General features: G+C 35.3%; 1 protein-coding gene across 5 annotated transcripts in view; it reads left to right on the top strand.

Annotated features, from left to right (window-relative positions):
* The window catches only part of FGF14 (fibroblast growth factor 14), a 393,310-nt gene that overhangs the window by 285,531 nt on the left and 81,370 nt on the right, over positions 1 to 26,409 (top strand). For 4 of the 5 annotated variants that reach the window (XM_050332068.1, XM_050332073.1, XM_050332072.1 and 1 more), the window contains 2 exons: positions 10,545 to 10,655; positions 19,148 to 19,251. In XM_050332068.1, the coding sequence (XP_050188025.1) occupies positions 10,545 to 10,655; positions 19,148 to 19,251 (215 nt within the window). The remainder of the gene's footprint in view (positions 1 to 10,544; positions 10,656 to 19,147; positions 19,252 to 26,409) is intronic. The other variant, XM_050332070.1, reaches the window with a different exon arrangement.

Genomic DNA, 26,409 nt, shown 5'->3' with positions numbered 1-26,409 from the left:
GGGTCATGTAACTTCATAAGAGTTTGTTTTCTTTCTGTGTACTCCAAGTTTTCTTGCATAGCGGAGATGGGGTGAAGACAAAAAACCTTTGAGGATGTAGCCCAAGTTAAAAAATAAGCAGAGAGGAGCTTCTGTAAAGAGGCACAGCTTTGTTATACCAAAGATAGAAGAAATGACTCTCTTATTCTGAATCAGAAATGGCTCAGACTGTGTTTTGCAAGCTCAGGGGATTAGTTTCTTGTCTCACTATTTGAAAATCAGTTTTCCAAGCTGCTGCTCTGAAGATTTCTGAACTGTGTTTAATACAACAGATTATAAAGCCCTGCAATCTGTAGGCTGAACAGAACTCAGCTTCCTAACAGGGAGAATTTGGGGAAAATGGGATCTCAGAAAACCAAAGCAGCCATGCATTACTTCTCTTTCTGTCTCTCCATCTCACTGTATTCTCTCAAATAAAATATACAAGCACTTGTACATAGGAAAAGTATTTTCTATTTCTTCCTGGTTATTCCTGCTACTTCTTCCCTGGTTAAAGAGCGCTCCCAGGTAACAGTTAATTACACTGCAAAAAGGAAAGAACAACTTAATATTTAGTATGACTGGCTACTTTGTGGTTCAAGTAGTCCCTACTAATGTCTTTCACATAACTCATGACAATTCTTTGGTATCTATTAAAAAAAAAAACCCCAACAAAACCACCCCCACCTCCACCACCACAACAAAACCCAACAAAGCAAACAAACAAAACCACAAAACAACAAATAAACAAACAAAGCACACACGCAAAAAAAAGCTGTGGTTCCTCAATTAGACTTTTTTTGGTGATACTACCTTCCTTTCACTTCTTTTGCTGCAAGTGGTTTTGAAGATTAAAGTGAAAATAGCAACTCTTTGTGAAAGAGGAATGTAATGTTGTTTAAAATGTTAAAAAATATTAATGATATTGTTACATATAATGATATTAATTTTTTTATATCTTCCATATGAATTCATGACAGTGCATTCATGCTTTACTACAAAATGTAGTATTTTTCTAATTATATAAGGTATTCATACTAACAGCATAAATTTAAGGTTGTCTGATGGAACTTCTGTAATGTCACTTTATATAGAAACAATAATGTTCCTAAATAGTAAAAAAAATGGAAATATATTTATTTCCCTTTCACAATGGGTTATCCATTTCTCAATTTTCCTTTAGAGTCCTGTATCTCCAGTAATCTTGCTTGTTCATGAAGAGAACTGAGATGTAATTTGCACTTAACATATCTCATTTTGCCGTGATTTCTTGTCTTTGTAAACAAATATGTTCAGACAGTGTTGGTGAATGACATGGTTTGACAATTAAGATTTATCTCAAACTATAAGGATTAAATAATAATATATAAAATACATAATGTTCAACTAAGGAAAATTTTTATTTTTCTACTTTTTTAAAGATTGGAAATGAGTTTATTGATCCAAATTTGTCATAGTAGATGTTTTCCTGTCAGATATAACAAAAAGAGGAAATCCCTTTTTTTCCTACATCACTTATCATGAAATTGAAATGTAATTATTTTATCAATGTCTTTTTTTTCTTTTGTGTGTTTTTTTTTAATATGAAACAGGTTTATTTATCTTGAGTTACTACTTGATGGTTTTATTGTATTATTAATCAGGAGTTTGCATTGCACTGAATGGTTAGCATTGATAAAAAAGAACAATTCCTGTTTCTTTTGGCTTTCTGATTTATGTCTTTAAACCTGCATGAATCTCAGTTCAGTTTACTCAACTCAAGAAACTGTCATCTAAAAATGACAGTTTGTGATTTTTTGCAATTTTATAAAATGTAGTAATGTATCTGTTTATGGTGGTAGCAGTAAGAAATGAGACTGCTACATGAGGAGATATTTGGAACCTGCTGCATCTGAAATAAGGAAAGCTTTATATGTTGTTCAGATATCAAAGAAAACTAAGTCTTTGCTCTGAAGTGTGCCTCTAACATATCATATGAGAACAAATCTTATGGAGAGCAGCTGAGGGAGCAGGGGAGTTTAGCTGGGAAAAAAGGAAGCTCAGGGAGACCTAATGCTCTCTACAGTTATGTGAAAGGAGATGGTAGACAGGTTGGTCTCTTCTCGCAGGCAGTAAGTGACAGGACAAGAGGAAATGACCTCAAGTTGTGCCAGGGAAGGCTTAAATTGGATATTAGGAAAAATTTCTTCACTGTAAGGGTTGTCAAGCGCTGAGACAGGATGCCCAGGGAAGTGGTGGAATCACCATCCCTGCAGGTATCCCTCAGTGGTGGACTTGGCAGTGCTGGGTTAACGGTTGAACCTAATCATCTTAAAGGTCTTTCTAAACTATGTGATTCTATGATTCTATATACTGCATTACCTAATTATTGCTTCCTAATTCGAATAAATTTCCTTTGCCCCAGTTCATTGTCAGTGCAATTTCTGTTTGCCTCTCCTTGTGAGACTAGTCAGTAACCTAAAATTTCTTGAAAGTAATGTGAATGGCTTCTTTCAGTATTTTTGGCAAGAAAGTGGAAGTAAATTCTATACACCATGTTCTTGAGGAGCATATTTCAGAAGGGATGGGTTTGCATATCTAAGCAGAAGGAATATACTCCTTCTTTTTGTAGACTTTTATGTATTCTGGCAAGATATTAAATGAAGTTAATAACAAATTAAGGACTGCTTCCACTTGGTATTATGGAAGCTTCCTAAATGTAACAATAGAAAATGGAGTAGTAGTGCTTTAGTACTCAATACTTAGCTTTGCAGATTATCCTTCTGTCCTCTCTCCATTGACCATTACCATGATGACTTAAAAAATTTTAAAATAGATTGTTTAGGCGCTTTAGGATTTAGTTCTAAGTCAGTTGGTGAAAAAAATACAAGCTGACTTCAGATACTTCATTGTTTTGTGATGTAGCATGCAAGGAGATAAATAGTAAAATCTGTAAAAACAAATGTAATATTTACATATTGAGTTCCAAAAATAGAAATTGTCTAGGAAAGAGAGTATCAAATTCATTCTTTGGTAAGTTAGGTGTTTTGTGAAATGTATTCAGTTGCATTTGCAAAGGTCATCTATGCCCATCCTATTCTGCTTTCAATGTTCAGTGACATCTTCAGAGAAATCTCATTCTTAAAACCCATTTATTTACTGATTCAAAGGGCAATGCATTAGTCAAATTTATATGTAAGGTAAATGATAATACAATCTGTCACATTGTGATGCCTTGGTATTTTTTGAGTGTGACTAAAATTAAGTTTGGTCTTTAACAAAGCCATTTTATGGAAAGCTAACAAAGTAGAGATTACTGCAGAAATGAAGACACGGAAATTACTTAATTCTGATAGCTATTGTTTGATGCCTTCTTTTTTTTGTTTTTAAGGTGAACATTAAGCAATTTTTGTATAATGTTAATATTTTACTGTCAGAATTCAGAATCAAGAATATGCCAGATAGAACTAAGATGTTCAGGTATAGGAAGGGGTCCTAAACAAAATACTAGAAAATTATTTTGTCCAAGTCAATAAGGTTCAGTAAGACAGGGAATTTTTTAGGCTTATGTAAAATACAAAGAACAAATAAAAATTGTAAGAGCAAGACTTCTCTAACATGGAATTTGGAAAATAGAATTTTTAGCATTTTGAGTAAACTAAGAAAGAGAATGTAAGTGCAAAAATAGATTTTGTTTTCATCAGTGGAAGATGATGCTTGTTAGATGATAGTCAAATATATTAGACTGTGACTGGTGCTATCTAAGTAAGTTTGGGAGTAGAGACCAGCTTCTTCTCAATATTCCTGTGTACAACATAAGCTATTTTAGATGTTGAAAAACTGGAGATCATTGAATCATTGAATTTAAGCATATTAGAAGAAACATGGGTCAACAATGGAAGGCAGTATTTAGGCAGAAATCTCCCAAGAAATCCCTGTGTTGCAAGATCAGAACCATTAGAGTGGTACAATATAGGCCAGTAGAAAGAGAAATGCAGACAATTAAATGAATCTACTAAAATTTAATTGCCATAACCGTATAAAATCGCAACTTTGAAACAATGTTTATTCTGAAAAACCTAAATTTCTTCCCTTTCCAACAAATACCCTCCAAAAATAATATGCCCAGTAAAGGAGACTGTTAATGATTATACTGTAGACAAGTCTATTAAATCAAATCATCTTGTAAATCTGAACAGATATGAATTATCCCAGCTAGAAGCCAAGTTGCTGTAATTCTACTGACAATCAAATTTGTTCAAATAAAACCATGTAGCAAGAAACAACTCTGATGTAGTTTGAAATGTACTGTGAGACCTGGAGAAAAAATGTCACTGCCCACTAACGGAAGGGAGCACATTTTTCAGTTAACATAAAAACATTTGCAATATAAAGGCAAGGATGCCGGCACAAAGGGTGTGATGCTGTGCTTTCAAGAAAAGCAACCATTTTGCAGAACTCCAACCCACTTTCATAGTTTACCAGGAAATTTCATAAACGCTGTGGAAGTGCCAATGACAATGACAGCGCAGGAACGTAGGAGGACTTTCTGTCTCTTAAATGTGCTCTCAAAGCGAGGTTCTGCGGGAGATGAGCTTGTGATGTGAGGCATAAATGGACAAAAAGTAGAGTTAAAAATAAACACCAAAGTTGAGTGCCCTGTAATCATCATGAGAACGGAAAAATAAGTGAGCAAAGAGAAAGCCACCACGTTTCAGAACAAGTACTATTATTACTTATGGGAACAGGGAATAATGGAAGCTATTGCTTTTCTGAATTCACATTATATCCTTTTTCCCTCTGTCCTGAATAAAGCAAAACTTTCTTTTAAAAATATTTTTCTCTAAAGTTTTTAATTAAATTTTAGTTTTCTATGTATGTTATGAGATATTGAAAACATTATTATTAAAATCAGAGAGCTTTAGTATATAAATATCTACATTTTATCCTTTTCTATTATGAATGAAAGTAAAAACAACATGATCAGAAACTTGGAAACACTGAGATGCCAGGTTATAGGACAGTCTAATAAAGAAGCTAGGACTGTATAAAGCTTTTGAATGCTGAAAGGTTCAGAAACAGCTGGAGACTTTAACAACAATGGAACATTATTGTTTTAGATGCCTATTTAGGATTTTATCACCTTTAAATGAAGTACAAAGTTCTGCATTTTGAATTCCCTGTTGACTATGTACTTACTTCAGGAAGCTTGCCTTTGTGATGCTGTAACACATGTATTAGAAGACCCTGCATTTTTATGTGTTGGAATGACTTGCTAAAAACAAGGCAAAAGGAGTGTAATGTGATCATCTGTACTGACTGTACCTGTTTGAGTACTGTTACAATTAAAAATAAACGGTATGTTTGAGAAGAAAATTACTTTTGGAAACTGGGAAAAGCATTACAGCAGGAACTGAGATAGTTGAAATGAGAATTTAAAAAAAAAGGAAGTGTCATTTACATAGGATCTCGTCCCTGCTTCTGGAGCTGAATTGCTTGGAGGAATATGTTTCTAAAATACTAAGCTGTACAGAGACATGTTTAAAGTTTTAAAAAGTATCCAGACCTTAAACTGAAGCAACAATAGCTTTCTGTGCAATTATGGGTCTTGAGATTGTCTTGAACTGTGGTGTAGTGGATGGGGTTTAATCCTGCTTGAGGGGATGGGGGACGGTAGTTAATTATTGTCCAAAGTAGAGACACTTCAGCAAGAGAGATGGCAAGAATCTCAGTCCAGTACCACCTCCTCCCTCCCCTATGTCCCCCAACCCCTGTTGTTTGGGTACTCTTGTGTGAGAAGTCAGGAAGAGGGGCCTTTTACATGTCCCAGGCCTTACAAACTAATGAGATGTCTGGAGTGGATGAGACACTCAACTTTGGATGGGTTTTCTACTTCCCAACTTCAAAAGAAATCTGGGGGTTGCAGAATTTTGAGGGGTTGACTTTTTAAAAATCCTAATGCTGACTATAAATGTGTTTTTGGTTTTTTTTTTTTAATATTTCAAATAGAGTTTAATAGATGAGGAAGAAGATTCCTAACAAATCCTGACTATAACATCAGCGATCAACAAATGACAGCCAAGTCACAGTGACTACTGGAGTACCATAAACCTCTTTTTTTTTCTGGACCAAACATGAGTGGTAGTTTTAGCACTGAAATATCCAAAAGTAAAAACAGCAGGAGAGAAATGCAAAGAATAAAGGACAAGTAAAACATGAAGAACCTGGAGCTATCAGTTGTTATCATGACTTTGATGCTATGCTATCTGAGCAGAATGTACCTCTACATACCATCTTTCACTTGGCTCACTGAGCAACTCATTTTTTGACAGACTGGTAACCGACTGGATAGTTTATTCTCCATAAGAATGTAAATTGGTATGAGACTAACCCACTATTAAGCATTTGCTTGTCATCTCAAACAGGCTTTTATTTAGTACCTTTACACAGAAGAGGGAGTAAATAATGACAGGTGAAAAAAGCCCTCCTCTGGTAAAAACTAAAACTTAAAACTCCTGTGGATACTTAGGTATTTTTCATAGCGTTAATATACAATGGGCATATTCAACATTGTTCTTCTAGTACTGTAAATTCATCTATGTCTTAACACTCATATTTAATGAGTTTGTCCCTTAGTTTATTTTAAATCTATAAAATTTCTAATTAGAACTGTCCTGGCAGTGTATCAGAATGGGGAAGGAAATGCTAAAACCGTTCTCTTTGTGAACAGAAAATATTCTCAATTCAAAACATAAAGTGTCATAATTGTTCTAGAGCAAGAGCTGCACTCAGGCTGTCTTGAGTTAATGCCAAAGCCATTTTTGTAGCCACTTTTTGAGAGAGAAGACATCTTAATTAAACTTTGCCTTTGTTGAAGACATCAAAAAAGCTGCTGGCAGAGTGTGCATGCTAACTGCAATCATGCATCCTGCCGTCACCACTGACAAGGAAAAAACCCAATAAAAGTGGGCTGCAAGTGACTGCTGTCACACAGATTGCTGTGGAAGAAAGCTGTTGCTTGTCTGTTCAGTATGTCTTTGAATTTTAAATGACAACCTCTAATAACCACAAGTCAGAAGAATTTTTTCCACAGTAAGGCATTGCTGACATGTCACACTGAACTGTTCAACTTAGAAGTGAAGGTGCAAAATAAGATCAGTGAAAACCATTAGGAGATGTTGAACTTTGATTGTTGATCCATGGTGAAGTTTGCTTTTTTTGTTTCTTTTCCCCTGATGTCAAGGTGTTCAAAATTGTATAGAAATGGTATTGCTCACAGAAAACACTTCCCTGTGGCAGCTTGGACTTTAGGAAAACTAATAGCATTATATCTATAATAAAATCAGGAGAGCTGAGAGCTCTTTGATGAGGTTGTCTACCCTTATCATGTTCATTTGTGGTTTATTATTTTCTTTGTATTTTCTTGCCATTCTCTTTCTCTTACATGTGAGAAGATAAAGGTGTGTGTGGGGTTTAATGGGTAAGAATAAATGCTGGTCTGTCTGTCTGTGTCACTGCCATTAGAGTTAAAGAAAGGTAATATACCCAGTACACTTATGGACAGGCAGCATCAATCTTCTGCTATTTTTTTCTGGGCTTTGCTGCTCACTCCTGCTGTCTAGTAGACAGTATTTAAAAAAAAAGGTAAACTAAAAGAAAGTGTGGTCAAGAAGGATTTGAGCAGTTCATTTGTAAAACATCTGAAGCTAGGACTGTTGCTGTAATGTTATTAAGTGGCAATGGATAGAAAAAATGCCATGGAAATATAGGGACTAGCAGATTTCTCTGCTTGCTGCTTAGGTGTTTCAAAAAGGACCTGAAAGAGTAATTTATCTTTCTGCCAGGAGAAGAGATAAAGTCCTTGCTTGACAGGATTGTCTGCTTCATCTTGGAGATATTTACCTTGAAGCTGAATGGAGTAGTCTTTGTGACTGTTGCTTATTATGACTCACATAGAGATTGATGTGTCATTTCATACAACTCTATCACTAAATCTGGGTTGCATTTTGGATAAGATCAAAGAAATACCATGTCTAATTTCCAGTTCCCCCAGTTTCCTGACCACCGTTGAGCTAAAACATTTAGTTGTTATTTACTTTGATTCTGTGATCTGATGCATTGTGATATATGTTTACTAAAGATTAGAATCAAGAACTAATGAAAAATGCATGATTAAATTACTTGTCAGGAATACAAGTTTTAATCTTGCTAAGGACGCGGGGGCCTTAAGGTAGAAAAGATGTTCTTAGGTAAAAAAGATTATGATAATCCACAGGAAAAAAAAAAAGAAGAAACTTTCAGTTACTACATAACAATAGTTATTATTTTGTTATGTTTGAGTTTGAGTGAACAAATAAATGGAGAATTCATACCCTGTCTTGTCACACGTAGGCTGAAAAGCTGGCTGAAATGGATAGCTATTCACCAAGATACTTTCATTCAGGTATAATTTTGAGTGGTTGCTGAAGCAGGTTTAACTTTAAATAATGTTTTTGATGAAGACATACTGAAATGATTGTTAGAAAGTAGATTTGTCAATTTAGAGAAATTAATATAATGAGTATAAAGAACAACTTTGAAAGTCACTTCTACGTTTGACATTTTTCCCTTGAAGCAATAGATGTAAACACCTGGTGACAGTGAGTTGACTCTGCTTTGCCTTCCTATGAAACTTCTTTGCACTAGAAAGTGTTGATAAATAATCATTTATTCATGATTCCGTAAGTGTAGAAAGTGTTTTTCAAAATGCTGGTACTTTTCCTCTAAATTATATTTAAAGATCTAGTTTTAATAACATTTTAAAAATTATTTTATTTAGTCTTTAAAATTGCCATTTTAATACATGTTTAGCAAGCATGTTTAGAATTGCCAGTTTGGAAGTACACATTGAAAGCATATGTTGATATGAAATAGCTCTTGTCTCCTTTTTAAATTATTAAAATAGTTTTGAGTTGCCTGATGAAGTTGGTGGAGACGTTCAAAGATAATACACTTTAACATGTTCATAAATTTAAAAAAAAAATATTTCTTTCTGAGTATTCCTATGTAAAGACACAAAAACTTTTGCTAATTTAAAAATTCACAGAAAGCAAAATCTGCAGTTACAATAAAGTTAAAAAAATAAGTTGTAATGTTCTTACATGTTAATCATCAAATGCTAATGTTATTTATTTCCATGCCTCAGAAGTCTTACAGTGTTACTATTTATAGTAACAATTTTTATTATATTTACAGTTTAATCTTGTATTTTTAATTTAAATGGGTTTATTATTTAATATGACTTTGTAATTTGGATATTCAATAAAAACATTTTCAGAATAATTTCCTAGAACTGAGCCTCTATAGAAAACTTCATAATGTACAACTTAGAGCTGGTTTTGTTTATTAGTGTTTATTTTCACCTCCCTGTAGGATACTGTAAGTAACCCAGACTGATTAATTGTGAGAGCAATTATACACAGATTCAAGGAGGATTTTATGTTCTGGCCACAGGGTTGCATGGAAGTACCTTCTGTCCTAGAAGTTCACCTCTTTGTTACGTATCTGTATCTAAATCTTTATTAATTTAGTTTGCTATTGTAGAGCTAAGCATGATATGACATAGATGCTTTTAATGCTGATGTTCTCACAAGTTTATGTACTGGCTACTTGGAGCTGGGTCTAATAGTTAATGTTTAAAATATTAATATTGATATCACACAGAGGTAGTGTGTTGATTTTTTTTTAAGATGTGATGTCTTCTTTCTCTGAACCAGTTTTGCAACAGCTCAGTTTATCATTTGGTAAGGCAACATCCATGCTGTGAATCAAAAAGTTTATGACTTAGCAGTCCCTGCCTAATTCTTAAAAATTTTCATAAATGTAGAGTATTAAAAAGATTACCTTCATTGTTCAGCTACCTGAACTTTCCACAGCTTTAGCTTACTGAGGTTTTTCCCTCTGTTGAAGAAGGGTTATATCTTGCCCCGAGTGTGGGTGTTTTTCCCTGGGGGATGTAAGAGGGCAGGTGGGTTGAATCCGCTTCTAGACTGGTAAAATATTTTGGGAACTCTTCAAATGGTACTGTTACAAATTATACCAGATTAGTCTATCACTTTTGGTAGGAAAAAACCAAACCTTTTCCTCCCAGTTTCCTTAAAACTTATGTGCAGTACAGTAAATTACTAACATGTATGAAATGAGTAGGGTTTTTCAAATGTTTTGTTGTCTTCTGTAAGGGACTATACTTGTTGCTGAAGTCTAAAATTTTTTGCAGGGCTTTATCTGGTATAAGCTTTTGACTGTGGGTATTGGGATGTTCTTTTTACTCTGTTTTACCTGTGTTAATTATAATGAAGAATGCTGGAGGCAGAGAACAGGACACAAAACTGATCTAATAACACTCTGCAGTGAGATTTTTCTCCATCTCCATCAGCACACATCCTGTTGTAGTACTTACTTTTAAGACAGCAATGCTGCTTCACCAAACTTCCTCCTACAGTGAGAGAAGTAGGGGTAACTCTTGGAAAAAGTTTTGAGGCTAGTGACAAAATATGTTTGTCTTTCAGATCCCCAGCTCAAGGGTATAGTGACCAGGTTATATTGCAGGCAAGGCTACTACTTGCAAATGCACCCCGATGGAAGTCTCGATGGAACCAAGGATGACAGCAGTAATTCTAGTAAGTGACTGCCCCAGGGGAATGTCTTAATCGCACACGCAGATCGCATCGCTCGAATGTGTATGCACAGACACCGTGTTAATGCCTTTGGAGGGTTTCTGAATGTGTTTTGTTCAAAGGAGGAGGGTTCTTTCTGTCTGTTTGAAGCTTGACGACCACCAGCATGGCTCATGCAGGACATTGGCCTAAATATGTTCCCTCTTAAAAGAAAAGTGTAAGTGCCCATGGGCCTTAGGAGTGAGATATTTAGGCCAATGATTGTCTTCTGGTGATATTATAAAAATGGTAAAATGCTATTAAAATATTTTTTAATAAAATTATATATTTAACATAATTTTTTGTCTTCCAATAAATAACAAAGGAAAAGAAAAATGGAAACTAAATTTCCCTGAAAAATCTGAATATATAGGCCCTGATTCAGCAAAGCAAATAAATGTACATTGAAGTATTAAAATCCTGCTTAAAACACACGCTGAAGTACCTTGCTGAATTGGGGCTAAAAATCCTACAGTCCCCATACCAGAAAGAGTTCCAATGACCTTAAGAGAATTTCTGCTGCTGTAGGCTGCATCGGTGGCAGTTTTCAAAAATATTCCAAACAAAAGCCATCTTGAAAGGCCATGTTGGCTGACTGCTTTGATACACTTTTTCTATGATACAGCCACATATTTTTGTTCAATGAGGATATATGTGTTTGATAACTTCAGATGCAAATGATAATTAAAAAAACCTATTCTTACTCTAGAAACAGTTGATTTGTATTTTGTATATTTTAATTCTAATGGCATATTTAAGTAACGTTTCTGTGTGACCTTGAGTTCTATTTTAGGCACTTTTAATACAAAAGATTTATCTTTTTGTTATGCGTACATATACATAAATAAACCTTCAGTTTCCTCAAAAATCTTGGAATTAGGCTACAGAAATTAGGGATTTGAGGTTTCTGCTTTACATTTGTAAGGTCCTTATTTTGTCTGCATGGCTGTCATTTATAACACTTTTCATCAACAGATAACATTATCATCTTTTATTGTTCTGTTTTTTTTTTTTAAGTGAGAAAAGCTGATTAATCTATCTTGATGTGTATTTCTCTGCTTGCTTTCCAAGTGTTTTTGTTCCTCCCCACACCCTCCCTCCTCACCCCATTCCTTCTTTATTTTCTGCCCTCAGTATGTTCATCTCTCATGCCCACTTCTGTACTGGACCTTATATAGACAAGACTATTATTACCTTTTGTAGAAGCTTTGCCTAGATGAGGTCTGAGAAATATATCTTAGAGTGTGAGTGTGTATCTCTCTCTGCCCATCTCTCTTATTTTCAGCTTCAGCGAGAAGGTGTGTATGACTACAATAATTTTGTAAAGTTTTATTGTTTTTTTCTGAGGGTTTCTTAAAACGTTGGAACTCTATGAATTTGGAGTCTTTGCAAAACTATACCATACTACTTTTCTCTTTTTACTGTTGTCAGCTTCACAAATCTTCCTTTTATTTTTTTTTCTCTTACTATTTAATTTACCTTTCTTTCCCTTTTTTCCTGCCTTTCTGGTTTTCCCTCTGTCTATCCATCTCTTTTACTCTTCTTTTTCCAAAATGCAGAATGACTTATAATATTATAATTATTATATATTCTATGTATCATTATAATATTACAATTAATATTATAAATATTAGGAAATATAAAGCTTCTCCAAACTCAACCAAATACCAAATAGCAGTATTGTGTATTTTGGATAAATATTGTTAGATAACATTGTGGTTTACTTCAAAATTATTTTTAAGCTAATTTTTTTCCATAGGAGTATTTTTTCTGTCTTTAACTGGTGTGATTCTCTAATTTCTTATTCACTAGTCCAATTTTACAATATTTTTTAGTAAAGGCAGTTTAGAACAGAATGCAAAATTATTGTGTTTGCCAGGAAGGCCTGTAATGTCCACCTGAAATTTTTCTGCTATAGCTGTATCAACACTATATTAAGAGCTGAAAAGATTGATCTGGTTGATATATTCATTAACATAAGAAGATATGAATATGTGTCTGTTTCTTTTGTGCTGTCAGTCTTTCTCGTCAGTTTTTTCCCTTTCAACTCTATTTCCTTCCATTTCCTGTTGAACTTTTTTTCCTATTGCTGTTGTTTATTGCAGCATATTTTGGTTTTCCTTCTCTCTTTTACTTTAAAACAATAATTTTCTCATGGATAGAATTTCTACTGTTTTGGTATTTTATTTTCTGAGCTCCTTAGCATGATAATTTCTGTCTGAGGCTTACAAGTAAATAACTTTTGGCAGTGGCCCAAGGAGAAAATGCTGCTTCTGACCACGGTGTTTGCAGGCTGCCTATTTAATGTGCCCAGTGGGTGAATGGATGGATGTATATTAACTGTCAGTAGGACAGATAATATGCTTATCTTGATAGTGAAGATGACTTCCATTTGATTGTGTTCATAAAAAAAAAGAAAATACAGACTGCCAAAGGGTGTGCATCTGTACCAGCCTTCCACCTGTTTTCTCCACTATTCACTGTCCCTGAAGACAGTGCACTGACCATCTAAATAGATGGGTGTCAGAGAAGCAAGGCGTGAGAGACAGAAGAAGATGTATTTTCTTTTTTGTCTTCAGTAAGGAAACTGTTTGAAGCTTAGTCATGCTGCTACTTTTTGTGCTGTTGCAGTGTATTCTGTGTCAAGCAGTTAGAGGAGTGCTTGAAGTTAAAATTCCCTCAAATGCCTATATCATTTTGTACTCATTTTATATGTATGTCAGTAAACAATAACTTACACACTATTGGAGTCACAGTGTTATAGTGGTAGAGGTAGTGCAAACCAAGATTAAGATGTCTTTAAAGCTTCTCAGTAGTCTCTTTAATGTGACATTTTTCTTCTATCTGAAGTCAAAGTGAGTTGTACCAATGGATTTAATCAGCTGCTCTAGTGCAAGCCATTGTCCCAGCTTGCCTTAAGTCTGAGTAAAGGCTAGAGTCTGCAGAGAGAGATGGCAAGATTTTTAGTGCATCGCTGCACACAAATCCTTCCATGAAAAAGGAAGAAAGACGGGACTACTTGCAGTTATATCCCTGAAGGTGCTTTCGTCTGCTCATGTTGATGGTCATGATAGTAGAACCCAACCTATAAAGAGACTCATAGGTTTCAGTTCACTGTTGTAATTTCTATGTATAACTTTTCCAAGTTAATCATATTCTGTGAAAGAGTGAGAATTAATGCACCTACTGGTTAATGGTTCTGAGTTTCCTTGGATCAACATCACTAGATCAAGGCTGTTAGCTTAAACAACCCTATGTGTTCAGTCTGTGGGGTTTTTTTCCCCAATCTCAATCATATCTGAAAAGAGGCTTTAGTACACTGCTTTTCTTCTTTTAGTTGGTTTTCTCTTTTTTGGTTTTCTGATGCCTTACTGTTTATGGTTTGCTTTTGGAGCTTGCTTGGAGCAAAGGCAGGAGTGACTGTGGTTAAAGCTGTAGGCTTCATTACTGGAGTCCAACTCACTGTAGCTGTCCCTCCCTAGCTCTGATTTCCCTGGATTTTACAGATGCGAATGCAGCTTGCTTCAGTGTTGTCCATGGGCGTTATCATTATTAATTAGGAAAGCTACAAGCTACTACACAGAAATCATAAAGAAATAGAAGAGATTTCCATATGTGCTTGTGGTAACAAGCATTACATTCTCCTCCCCACCAAAACCAGCTCATTTTTAGGTTTTGGTCTAACTTCAAAGTTTTGTCTTATGAATGAAGGGTGGGTACTGTAGGAAGACTAATAAATTTGAGAAACAGACAATTCTAATTCTTTAATTTCTGAGATCAAAACCCTAAATTTTTTAGATCTATGGCTTATTTTGATTCACCTAAAGAGTGTATCTCAACCAACAACCACTGAAAAAATTCAACGTAAATGGTCATACTTTCCTTTGTAGAAGATAGACTCTATTGTGACACTCAAATGTTGCTATCTGTGCCCCTTATGAATTACTTTTATGCTTAGAACATGTTTACAACATGCTGTAATTAAAAGAGTGTTACTCATTGGTAATTAGCCTTATTTCATAAACTGATAAATTGACAAAGTTAACATTATCCAAGCAACTTTGATTTGGTTTTGCTGTGCACATCTCTTCCTTTATTATTCTGCAACATGCTTTACCTCCTTTGTGGTGCTTGGTACCTGGTAGAGTTGCTGTTCAAGAAAATCCTGCAACCATATAACATTCCTTTATTTTCATCTTTTAATGCATGCTCCTAATATTCTATTTATATCTTCCAAATTGAATATGGAAGTATTAACTTTGTAATGTCTTTCTAAAGTACCTACCCCTATCACATTTTGGTTTGAAGATACTAATAAAAAAATCTTTACTGCAACCTTTTAAGGTAAAGGAGATAATTAGACAGAAATAAAGCACATGAAGATTAAAAAACAACACCTGCAGTGCTGTTAAATTTGGATTAATGAATGTTAAATTTGGCTTACTGCACTGAAATACCTGCAGCCTCATTTTCACACTGCTTTTTACTGAAGTTTGTCTTCCAAGAATTATACAGGCATTTACTCATCTACTTACACTACCTCTGGGAATTAGGTAAGCCTGTTTCTTCCATTGGGATAATCTTAGTCTAACAGAGTCAGTGAAGGCCATGTTCGGTCATAATAAAAAGTATGTTTTAATTATATCTTATGTAAAGTCAGGCTGGTAGAATGGGTTTGCTCCATAAGAGATGGATGGACAGACCTCTAAATATCAACCTCTTTGCACTCATTGCCAGTCTAAAAGATGTTCTGAAGGAGTTGTCATTTTTGCCTGTGGGCCTGCAGATGAAAATAAATTAAAGAAATAGTTGCCCTGATCTGATTGGAGATTTGGTGCTGTGGAAAGTTTTGTTAACTGACACAAGGGCACAGCACATTCAGAAGAGACAGCAAATTTATAAGCCTTAAGCAATCGTTTTTAGCAAGCTTCTTAAGAAAAACAGTGATCTCTAATAGCAATTGTCTTGTAGGTACAAGTCAGTTGTACCTAAATAGACTTTCATAAGGAAATGGAAATATCTGATTTTAGGCATTTCAGATTTCAAATTAATAGGATATGATGGTGTTGCATAAAAGAAGGAAAAAGTTATGTGGTGGTTTTGTATTTTGCTCAAGAAAGGAGTGATTGTTTATAAAGAAAATAAAAGTGGACTTAAACTTTGGCTAGAGCTCTGTGAGGATTAGAGTCCAACTCAGATTTGGAGTTCCTGCAAGTCTCCTCCATGACACCTAAACAAATAACCATTTTCATGCCAGTTTTTCCTGCTAACTGCCCCACACCCCCATTTTCTGATTTTGTGTATGATGGGAATAGGTTTGCAGGCTTAGGAGAAGGAGGAGAAACCGTATGCTTTATGGTCACAGTTTAGGTGGAATACAAATCAAAGCTAAGGGACTGCACAGACTCAGTACTGATAAGAAGAAAGGGTTTTACTCACACCATTTTTGCCAATCAGTTGCTTTGTTTTTCTTCATGTTCCCACATCTTATATACATTTGGATTCACCAGGCTTTCTGCTTAAGTGTGCAGCATAGGAGCGCTGAGCACCAGGAAGAGTTCTATTTCCTAGGCTGAAAGAGGGTGCCCCCCTCTCTCAACTCATCTATGAGCTCACTGAACTGCGTTTAGGTATGTTTAGGAGCCTCACTCCCTGGTTAGTTTTGGTTTTGGATCAATATCTTAAAGACAGAAGGAAGCTGGGGAAATGGTTCTTTTTCACAGCCCCCTCAGGTAAGAGCATAGCTTTGATGTGCTGAACTGTAATGCCAGCAGACTCTGGAAGGCTCTCTGCTTTTCTCAAAGCAGGTTCTTATTAGAATGGGGGATAGCACAGTGAACCCTAGGAAGGTTTGAAATGTATAATTAGTCGCAAAAGTCTTGTTCAGTGAAGAGTGCTGCACAGTCATGTTCTGGAGGAAACTGAATTTCCTTTGACCACCTTCAAAGCAGCTAAAAATCACATGCTGTACCTTACTGGTGCATGTTTTGCTGACCCCAGTATGAAGCCCATTGCTGAACATTTGTCAGTTGAAAACTAAGTGTAGACTGGCCTGCCTAGTTTCTACCAAGTCTGAAAGATTTTGTGAAATTTACTGAATTTTCTGTAAGTGCAGAATTGCAGCATTTCAGATCATACTCTAAAATTTTATGGTCTTAGGCTAATTACAGGAGCTCTGAAGTCTCCAATTAAAAGCTAGTGGCAGTAAAAGATACATTACATGCCCTCTTCAATGCTTTCTAAATTCACCTGCAACTATAGATTGCTCTAGTAATTTTATAGGTTACATAAAACACTGCCATGTTACAAGCCTCTAATTCTTCTTCACTGATGGTTGGGGTTTTTTTTCTAGCTTTGCTGCTTTATTTTTATTGGTAATACAGCAAATAATATCTATGTTCCAGAATGTTTTTGACTGGACCTCTGCGATTTGGAGTTATTTTTCCATAGCAGTTTTCATGGCTGACTTGTCTTTTGTGTTCACTTCTTTTCTTTATGCAAGTATTGTTTGTTTTTCCTTTCTGGTGTCCCTTCAATTGTTGTTGTTCCCTTCTAGCGTGGTGTTCATATGCAGGTTTCCCCTCCCCCACAATTTCTTTTCTTCTAGGAAAAAAACACCAAACTCAATTGCTATCTGAAACTTAGTTTTGCTCTGACAGACTCCCTGTCCACCATCCACAACAATGATTTTGCTGGCTTTGAATGGTTTCCTTTCAGGGTAATGACTTTATAACTAATTTTTAACTTTCAGATTATATTAAACATTTTAAAGCCCTCAAGCCATGCAGTGTTTAGCCTATATACTCTTAGGATATCTTATCTGTGAGTGCCATATTTCACTGTTTATCATAATATAGAGAAGGAACCTTGTCTGTATCCAGGATTTTTCTAGGGAACAGCCCACTAAGATCCTAGCATAATGGAGACTTTTGGAAATGACAGAAATTAAAATGCTATTTATTTGTGCTAATTCTTGTCATCTCTTCTAGTCTTCTTTATAAACCCTCCCAAAAATTGTTACCTGTTCTTCTAGAGCTCTTTTGAATATATTTTTCTTTCTATATCTTTAGGAAGTACTCTGCTACAATTCCTAGCTTTATACTGGCTTTTTGTGTTCGTACAAAGATCTAATGTTGCGCATTCTTTCTCTGCATGACAACGTTGAAGGAAAAGTATCTTTTTTTTTTCATCCACTTCTATCTTTAAATTCTACTAGTCAGCCTATGTTTTTTTCTCTGTTGAAAAGATTTGATCATCTTCATTATAAACAAACTGTGGATTTGTGTCCTTTGACCAAACAGGAGTTTTCACACCTTGAGAAATGTACTTGTCCGCTGCAATTATGTGACACTTTTTTCTCTTGATTTTGGCTTTAGCTCTGGCATTCTGATTACAGATAGCCTCATACAGTACACTTTCTGGTCACGCCTATGGATGACCTTCCTAAATTTTGAGGAACTCACTGTAGGTGTTAATGTGTTCCTGAGACCTGACTTGGTAGAACTATAGTCCTCACTGCATATGTTGAACACAAAGGTTGCGCTTTTGGTTGTCATCCACAGGACTTGTGAGTCCTTGACTCATCCACCATGGAAAAATATTTAGCATGAACTCTGTCTCATCTAGAGCTTTTCTTCCAAGACTGATGTGTACTTTGCATCTGATTTTCTAGTACGAGTCAGTAAACATAGTATAGGTGTGTGCTGGCATAGTTTTTAGAAGAATGGCCCATGTCTCCTACTTATATAACTTTTCCTTGTGTTTTTCTGTGGGGAAGCTGGTGAACTGCCACTCTTCGCACTGGCCTTTTTCAGACAGTAATCAAAGTTGTGTCTGGTTTTGTTACTGCAAAGGTATATACCATTTCTAGGGTATTTGCTATTCAGGGGCTTTCTAATTATTTTCTAATTATTACACACAGACACCCCACCCCAAGTTTTTGAGCATGTTCTATATTTAGCTCAATAACATTTATGCACATTCAGAGTAAAGTACATATTTCAGTGCTTTTATGAGCTTTTAAGCCTCTGCCATTACCTTCTGTGTTACTTGCCAGAACTGGAGGTGTTTTCTGCAGGGTATATCACAAGTATTACCTTTATGATCAGTCTGTGTTGGTGAAGGAACTGTTGGGCCCTTTGACTCTTTTCAGATTGCCTCAGATGTTCATGTTTGCAGTGCTGCATAAATGATTACAGCCCAGTTTGCTGTGCTTTGTATTTACTAGTTAGCACTGGTGCCAGATACCAAACTATTGCAGAACTTATTGCTCGATAGATAGGCTTTAATTTTGAGGATGAACTTTACAAGAAACAAGTTTTTCTGAACTAGTCTAATTTTAAAATCGGAAAAAAAATTATACAGGGACTAGTTTTCTTTCTTTTTACTAGAGATATTTATTAGGATATTGTGTTAGTCATAACGTATTCATATCTGGTCATGTTTTTTCTTCACAGCTTTATTCAACCTTATACCAGTGGGACTCCGAGTTGTTGCTATCCAGGGTGTAAAGACTGGGTTGTATATAGCCCTAAATGGAGAAGGTTTCCTCTACACATCAGTAAGTACCTTGCTGAACTCTCTTTAGGAGGCACAGCTGAAGTTGAAATCTACACAGGAATGAGATATTCACCTTTAAGAAGTTCTGTAATGTCTTTATATGTATATACACATAGTACACACACCATGTATGTACACAGCATTATCTATACATGGGATTAAGTAGAAATTACTGTGTGCTATGTATGAAAGTCTGCATGTTAACAATCCAAAAAAACATACTGTAGATCTCTTTTTCTGATAGGCTATATTGGTAGTGTGCCATATACCACAAAGCTTATAATTTTCAATTCAATTCTCCAAAATTTTTAAATAAAGACCTGCAGTTATTTTTTTAGTGACTTGTTGATCAGAATCCAAAAGCTGCTTCAACAGTTACTTTTATGGATATGATTTACAAGTGCAACTTCCATCTGAAAGGTCATTAACAACCTTACAGTTTATCATCATAATCTTGTAATTGTATCTTATCATTATTGGGGTTTTTATATCAGATATAAAGAAAATAAAGAGTTCTGTGAGGAACTATATCTTTGTGGAATGATCAAAGTTGAACAAAATCTTTTGAGTCACAAAGAAGACTGCTGGATAAAGTGATTGGAAAGATCTCATATTGTTTATGATATCATTGTTTATGATATTTCAAATGATTTAATGCTCATCACTCAGTGTGTTGTGAATATAAAATTCCTCAGATTTGTATAAATTTAGTGTCTTAACCTCCTTTGAAAGGCAAAGAGATTTTAATGTGAACAGACAGTTCTGTCAGGTATTAACAAGGTAGCTTAAAGGATTTTTTATTACTATATTTTTATTGACATTTTTGTGGAATTTATTTACATAGTGCTTTTTCCATTTTCTACGTCACATAGGTCTTAATTCCCCACTGAGTTACAATACAGTGCTTTGTTGTCAATGTCCATTGAAAGGAAATTGGAAAGATTAATTTTCTGATGCCTTGAGGGAAAGTATTCTGTTTGTTTCAAATATACACAATTGTCTTGGAAAAGCTAATTAGGAGGAAAAAATGGAACTAATCTTGAATGTCAATGTCAAGACAAAGAGAAAATTTTTCCTTATAAAGTGTCTGCTGGAAACTCCAGCAGTATTATCTACAATGTTTTTTTGCTTCTCTTCAAAATAAACATTCTGTTACAGGAAAACATGCAATATTTGCTGTCAGAAGAAAGAAAACTAGAAGGAAAAATCCTAAAGTTATTAGAAAAAAGTATTTACTGACTTTCCAGTTCCATCACTTATTGTGCGGAGTTCATTTCCGTATCATGGCATGAAGAGTATTTTTTGAATGTGTTGGCACAGTGAAGAGTACATTCTTGGCCAGCACTGTTTCTGAAGTGAGCACTCAGTCCTTCAGAAAGAAATACAAATTTCAGAAGGTGTACAGTTTCCTGATGGATAATTCTGCAGAGGGAGGGACCCTACATAAACAAATTCTCCCAGCCACTGTATTTATGTATTCTGGAAATAGTTCAAGTTAAATAAGTAAAGTGAGGCAAGGAAAGGAGTGTTTTTGTAATGTACTGCTTACTCTTGTTTAGAGAATGAAAGATGAGTGGTCCATTAAATGGCAAGGAGATTTGATGTATTAGAAAACACGGTGGAAGACTTTAGTTTTGGTATGTCTACATAATGATTTTCAACTTAACCTTTTCTCAAGTAGAAAAGTAATAATTTGATCTAATGAAAATTTAAAGGTAGTGGTTTCAAAACATCAGTACTGTAATACAGGTTTGATTGTTTCATATTAATGTATTGAAAACATTGGTAATACACTTTTGTCTCAGCAATTGCCTACTTTCAGCATAAATACTAATGAATTTGAAAATAAGACAATAAAGCATGAGGGAAGTCTGTCTCCTCCTGAGGATCAAGATGAAGAAATATTGTATGCAGAATTAAATACTGTCATTTGTAGAAAAGTATTTTCAACAAATCACTTTCTATTACTGTTCTGTTTGTGGATTTTTGACTCTTTTTCAAGTTTGTGTGTCTGTTGCACCTGAATGCTGAAGTTCTGTAATATATGTCACATATTTTTCCCTTGGTTATTTAGGGGAGGATGGAAGAAAAAAGTTTTCTAAGTTTTGTATGATGACCATCGTAACTGAAAAAAAGTGCTGCATAATGGGAATTATAGTTACAATTTATGTATATTTATATTTATTACTAATTTTTATAAGAATTTTAAAAATGGAAGCCTGAACTGTAGACTAAGTAGCATTTATAGTCTGAGACCAAAGTTCTGTATAGTCATTTTCTGCAGAATACCTGTGTCCCTTTCTCCATTCACAGTGTATGAAACCCATACCTTGTGAGATGTTGATGCCTTTCTTCAGAGACTGCAGGCCCCAGCTCAATTATTTTTATCATCATAAGGTTCACATCCTGTTGACTAATTAAGCAACAGCACTGACAGGAAAGGTATTATGTGTGAACCTGCTTTCTCTGATATGGAGTGTTCAGTAAGAAGAAAAGTACAGTGACAGACCAGCTTTACATACAGATCACCAAAAGCAGACTTACATTGTCTCTTGCCTTTTTTTAATTTTTTTTTTCTCAATGGTTGGTTGTGTTAGTTTGAGAGTCTCTTCTCCCCTACCCCCCTTACTTTATTCTGACATATTTAGGATTTTTTCAGCTATTTCTCAGAATTAGAACTATCAAAATATGCAGAATAATCATAGAAGAGTCTTATGGCAGTATTTCTTTGAACAGAAACAGGAGGACAGCAAATTGTGTAGGAAGGTCACTCTCAAGAGCTTTTCATACCTATTTTCTATTCTGTCCTTTGGGGATTGATCAAGCCAGGGTCTCTATCATACACCATCAAAGTCCTGTCAAAAAAAGAGAAGCAAGATCTTTGGAGTTTGATAGGGATTTGCAGAATTCCTGAGAGAAATTATTTTCACAAAATCATAACTTAATTTTTTCTATGCTTAATTTTTTTATGTTTAATTATTGTACTACCAAAATTCATTTTTTTCTGTCAGTTGAAATATGAGAACAATAGCCTTTTCATGTTGTGTTTTTCCTTGCACTTTTAAGGATTATCCCACCTAAAGACTATCTCACCTATTTTTAAGTTTTGGGTTACTGCATTCAACTTTATTTCTGTATGTATATACACATACATATGTATATTGATATATATATATACTCATAATTAGGATATATTTATTTAGTGACAGCTTTCAAATTCTATGTGTGTTAGTGAGTAATGACAATTATAAAAGTGAGTTGAAATTTATTTTAGTTAGTTTAATGAACTGTGAATAATTCAGTATTTATGACTGACTTCATAACTGTGAAAGATAGTTGGAGAATCTGGATTTTTCCACAAAGAACCATCTCAGTTGCTAGCAAGATTTTCGACATAATAGTTATGGACTTCATATGTTAAAGTCAAAAATGATGCCTTACTCCTGTCTTGCCTTTGGAAAGGGTGAGCAAGATGAGGTTTCTTTTTCAGGTTTTATCTTGTCATAATCAAAAGGAGTGAAACTGGCTCCATACACTGAAAAATGGAGCACAGCTACAGGGATTCTCCATGGGGAACAGGTATTGCCTGCAGCAGGAAGATGGCAGTGCAGTACATGGCAGAATCTTTTGTTGGGTTTGATGCTAATTTTGCTCAACTCCCTTTGCAAGTGATTCATTAGTTCAATTTTCATGGGGCTGCAGCTTCTTGTTTTGCTTTTAGGATTTTCTGCTGTCTTAGCAGGATAAACTCAGAGGAAAAACTTATGTTAGTCCATTTTATGATTCCTATTTTTCTATGATGAGGATATGAGATTCTTCTGGGTTTACATCAATGAATTTTTCTCAAGAATTATTTTATATATCTGGGAGGGTTTGGAAGGGCCACTGGTTTCCTTTCTCATCGTAGGAACTGGGTATTACCAACATTTGGTGGCTATCAGAGTAAAAGAAAAGGCAAAATCTAAAATGTAGAAAAGAAAAACCCTAACTCTTGAACACCTTCACCTGCTTGTGCTTTCTTCTTTGTGTTTCCTTTTTTATAATTTCTACTGCTAATTTTCTGAGACCAGAGATGTGGATAAAACCAGAGGGAGAAGACTATGCCTGTGATATTGTCATCAGTAGATGTTAAAGATATAGGAATCCACTGTCTGGTTTCCATTTAAGACTGAAGCTTTATAAGATGACTGAGCCTGAAGGGCCTGATCTGACTTGCCTAGTCAGCTCTTCCAGCATTGTGCACTATGGCTCCAGAGTCCTCTTCTGGGTATGGGGCAGTGGGAACCTCAACGGGAGGATGGAGAGACATGGCTGCATTTCTGAGAGGTTTACCAACTTTATTTATAAAGTGTTTCAGAATTAGGAATGTCACACCACTCACTGAACAGAAAAATCTTCCTGTAGGATGGTGGTTTGTATTTTTGATGTACCACAGTGCATGGTGTTGAGGGTGTTGGAAGGGTGTTGGTTGGGGTGGTGTTTCTTCTGCAGTAAGACGTCAGTCTGTGTCACAGCCTTCATGAGAGAGAATATCAATATCTGTTACTGGGAAGTGCATTTGTTATATCACTCTGGCAACTCTCACCTGAAACAAAAGCTTTTGAGGACTTCTCCTGACATTTCAGCAGCTTCCCAATGCCAAAATTTCCACCATTTCTTTAAGCCCACATAATTGACCTCACTGAGGAGAACCAAATTCAGCCTCATGGAAGAAGATAGTAGCACAGACAGTGAAGCCTGAGTGAGAACTGAAGTAGTCTGTATTTCTAATTAACACCTTATAATAAACAGAGCAGAAGGAAGTTTAAACTAGACAAAACCAAAGAGGAAATGCGATGTTTTAAAATCTGCAGGTTTTTACAAGAATAATCAGAAAGGTGCTAGCGTTGACATCAAGGCATTATTTTCTGTTATAACGGTAGTTGACCTACATTTTGGCAAAGATCATTCCCCATCTTGCAAGGTATTGTAGAAATAGTCTGGATATATCTGTTTAGAGAGAAGGAGACAAATAGAGCTTGCTGTATGAAGTAAAAGATGTAGACTTTTATTTCTAATGGTTAGAAGTACACTGAATATTAGAAAAGGGTAAGTCGTGTTGCTCTTGAGGTATCTGTAGTTTTGTAAATGCAAATAAATCAGAGTGGAGTGTCTCATAATATTGTGATCAATGGAAAACATTATTTTCTTTCTTATGTCAGACTTATGCTGTAGGGTATCAACCTATCACGCATTTATCTCCCAGCATAGACTTTGCTAGGACAGGGGTAGGACCTTGCATCAGTTGTCATTAGCTGTGTCTTGGAAGTATTCTGGTTCTCTCTGTAGAGACGAAAATGGGTGGATTTAGTTATTTGAAAATCACACCTTCCGGTAAAGACTTTTGAAAACTAATTTTGTGATATTTTTAAGAGTGTAAGTGCATATATTTGTTTCATACGAAAAAGGTTTGTTTGAGAGGGGAATATATAGCATGTTTCACGGCTTTTTTCCTCTGTAACTTGGGCTGCATTGCTCAAAAGGTAAACAAGTTCAGTGTGTTCCAGCAGTTGAAATACACTGACAGGGAGGAGGAAAACATCTGCATGGTTTATGCTTATTTATATCTGTGTTTGGAGGTAGATAATTTGTCTCTCAAGTTGCCTGCCAAAAATAAATACAGAAAATTACTAATGTATTTATTTATTCTATGCTGACACTTAAGGAACAGCTGATAATGTAGCCCTGCTGTATTTTACAAAATAGTTCCAGATGTTCCTGCTACAGAATATAGTAGAAAAGGGATATAAAATACATATTAGGTCCATGACTTTTTTAACTGGGTTAGATTTTCAGTACATTTTTGATTACCTGTGATGAAGCCAGTGCTTTCATATACAAGAAAAGGTAAAAAGGAGGCATGCACAGACACATGAGTTTGATAAGGCAGGAGAGAACTGAGAAGGGAAGAGGTGGATGGAATGAGGCTGCCATGAGGAGACTGTGATAAGAAGAGTTGTAAGAAACTAGAGAAATAGCACAGTTGAGCAGAACAGTACTGTAGAAAACCCTGTGATGATATCATCATTGTAGAAATGTTTAGGATGGTATCACCATTGTTTGAGCCTCATACTTATATTTATTACTACCTTTCTGAGTTTTTCACATGAAGGAACGGCTACTATTTGAACTGCAGCTAATAAACAATATCTCTTAAAGAAATTTGTTACTTTGAATACATAAAAAGATAATTAGTACTATAAAGAAACAGTATTTTAGTGTGGCTTCTTACTCTGTGGCAGTTGTTCCATCCTCCTGTCATTTAAATGCTGTACTGGGGGTAATAACAGAACTTGACTCAAAACTTGCAGTGGTATTTCTTGCCACTTAAACCAAGTATGTATGTCCTGTTTGGTTCCTTAATATCCACAGTATCCTTGTCAGGATCTTTTAGAAATTTTTGTCTATAAGAAACTGTGTTGTATTTGCCTAAAATATTTATTTTCCTTTCTCATGTATACTTCTCATACCCACTTGCAAAAAATCTCTTGCTGTATATGTTCTCTCTCCCTGAGACTACAGAAGTGTACATAAATACCTCAAGATTAAAAGCTACTCTTCCAAACTTCTTGCCAAAGCATGGATGATCAGACTCAGCAGCTGCAACTGGATATTTTTCAATAATTTTATGACAAGGAACAGTAACTGTAGGTAGGTATGCTAAAATGAGGTACTCTAATCTCATGCTTCAGGAAGTAGGTTTATTACCACAGGGATCAAGAGGGATGCTTTCCTCAGTATGTGGCATCATTTACTGTAGCACTGAAGGAGGTTTGCCTCTGAACTGTTGTGCAATGGTCACAGCCAAAGGCTGAGCACAGGCTTGATGGACCAGCAGCTTAATCAAGTATGTCAAATTTCTGCTTCTGGCAATTCCTTTCTGTATTTTTGGCCAATGTTTGTTTTGTTGCATAAATACAACTACACTTTTCTGGATGTTTCTTTATTCTCTGCATTGTTGTTGTTAGACATTTGGGGTTGTCTGTGATCCTAAATGCTGAATGCATCTCACTGTCTACTGTATACTCCACTTGCCTTCTGTTCTCTTACTTCCCTTCTAATTGTCACTGCACAAGCAAAAAGGATCATGTTTGAACTTTCTAATTTTCCATTCATTACT

Source organism: Myiozetetes cayanensis, unplaced genomic scaffold (assembly GCF_022539395.1).
Source record: "Myiozetetes cayanensis isolate MyiCay16 unplaced genomic scaffold, myiCay2020 scf5-8, whole genome shotgun sequence".
Taxonomy (NCBI): Eukaryota; Metazoa; Chordata; class Aves; order Passeriformes; family Tyrannidae; genus Myiozetetes; species Myiozetetes cayanensis.
Note: the sequence above shows the minus strand (reverse complement) of the source record. Positions and strands in the feature narration are given on the sequence as shown.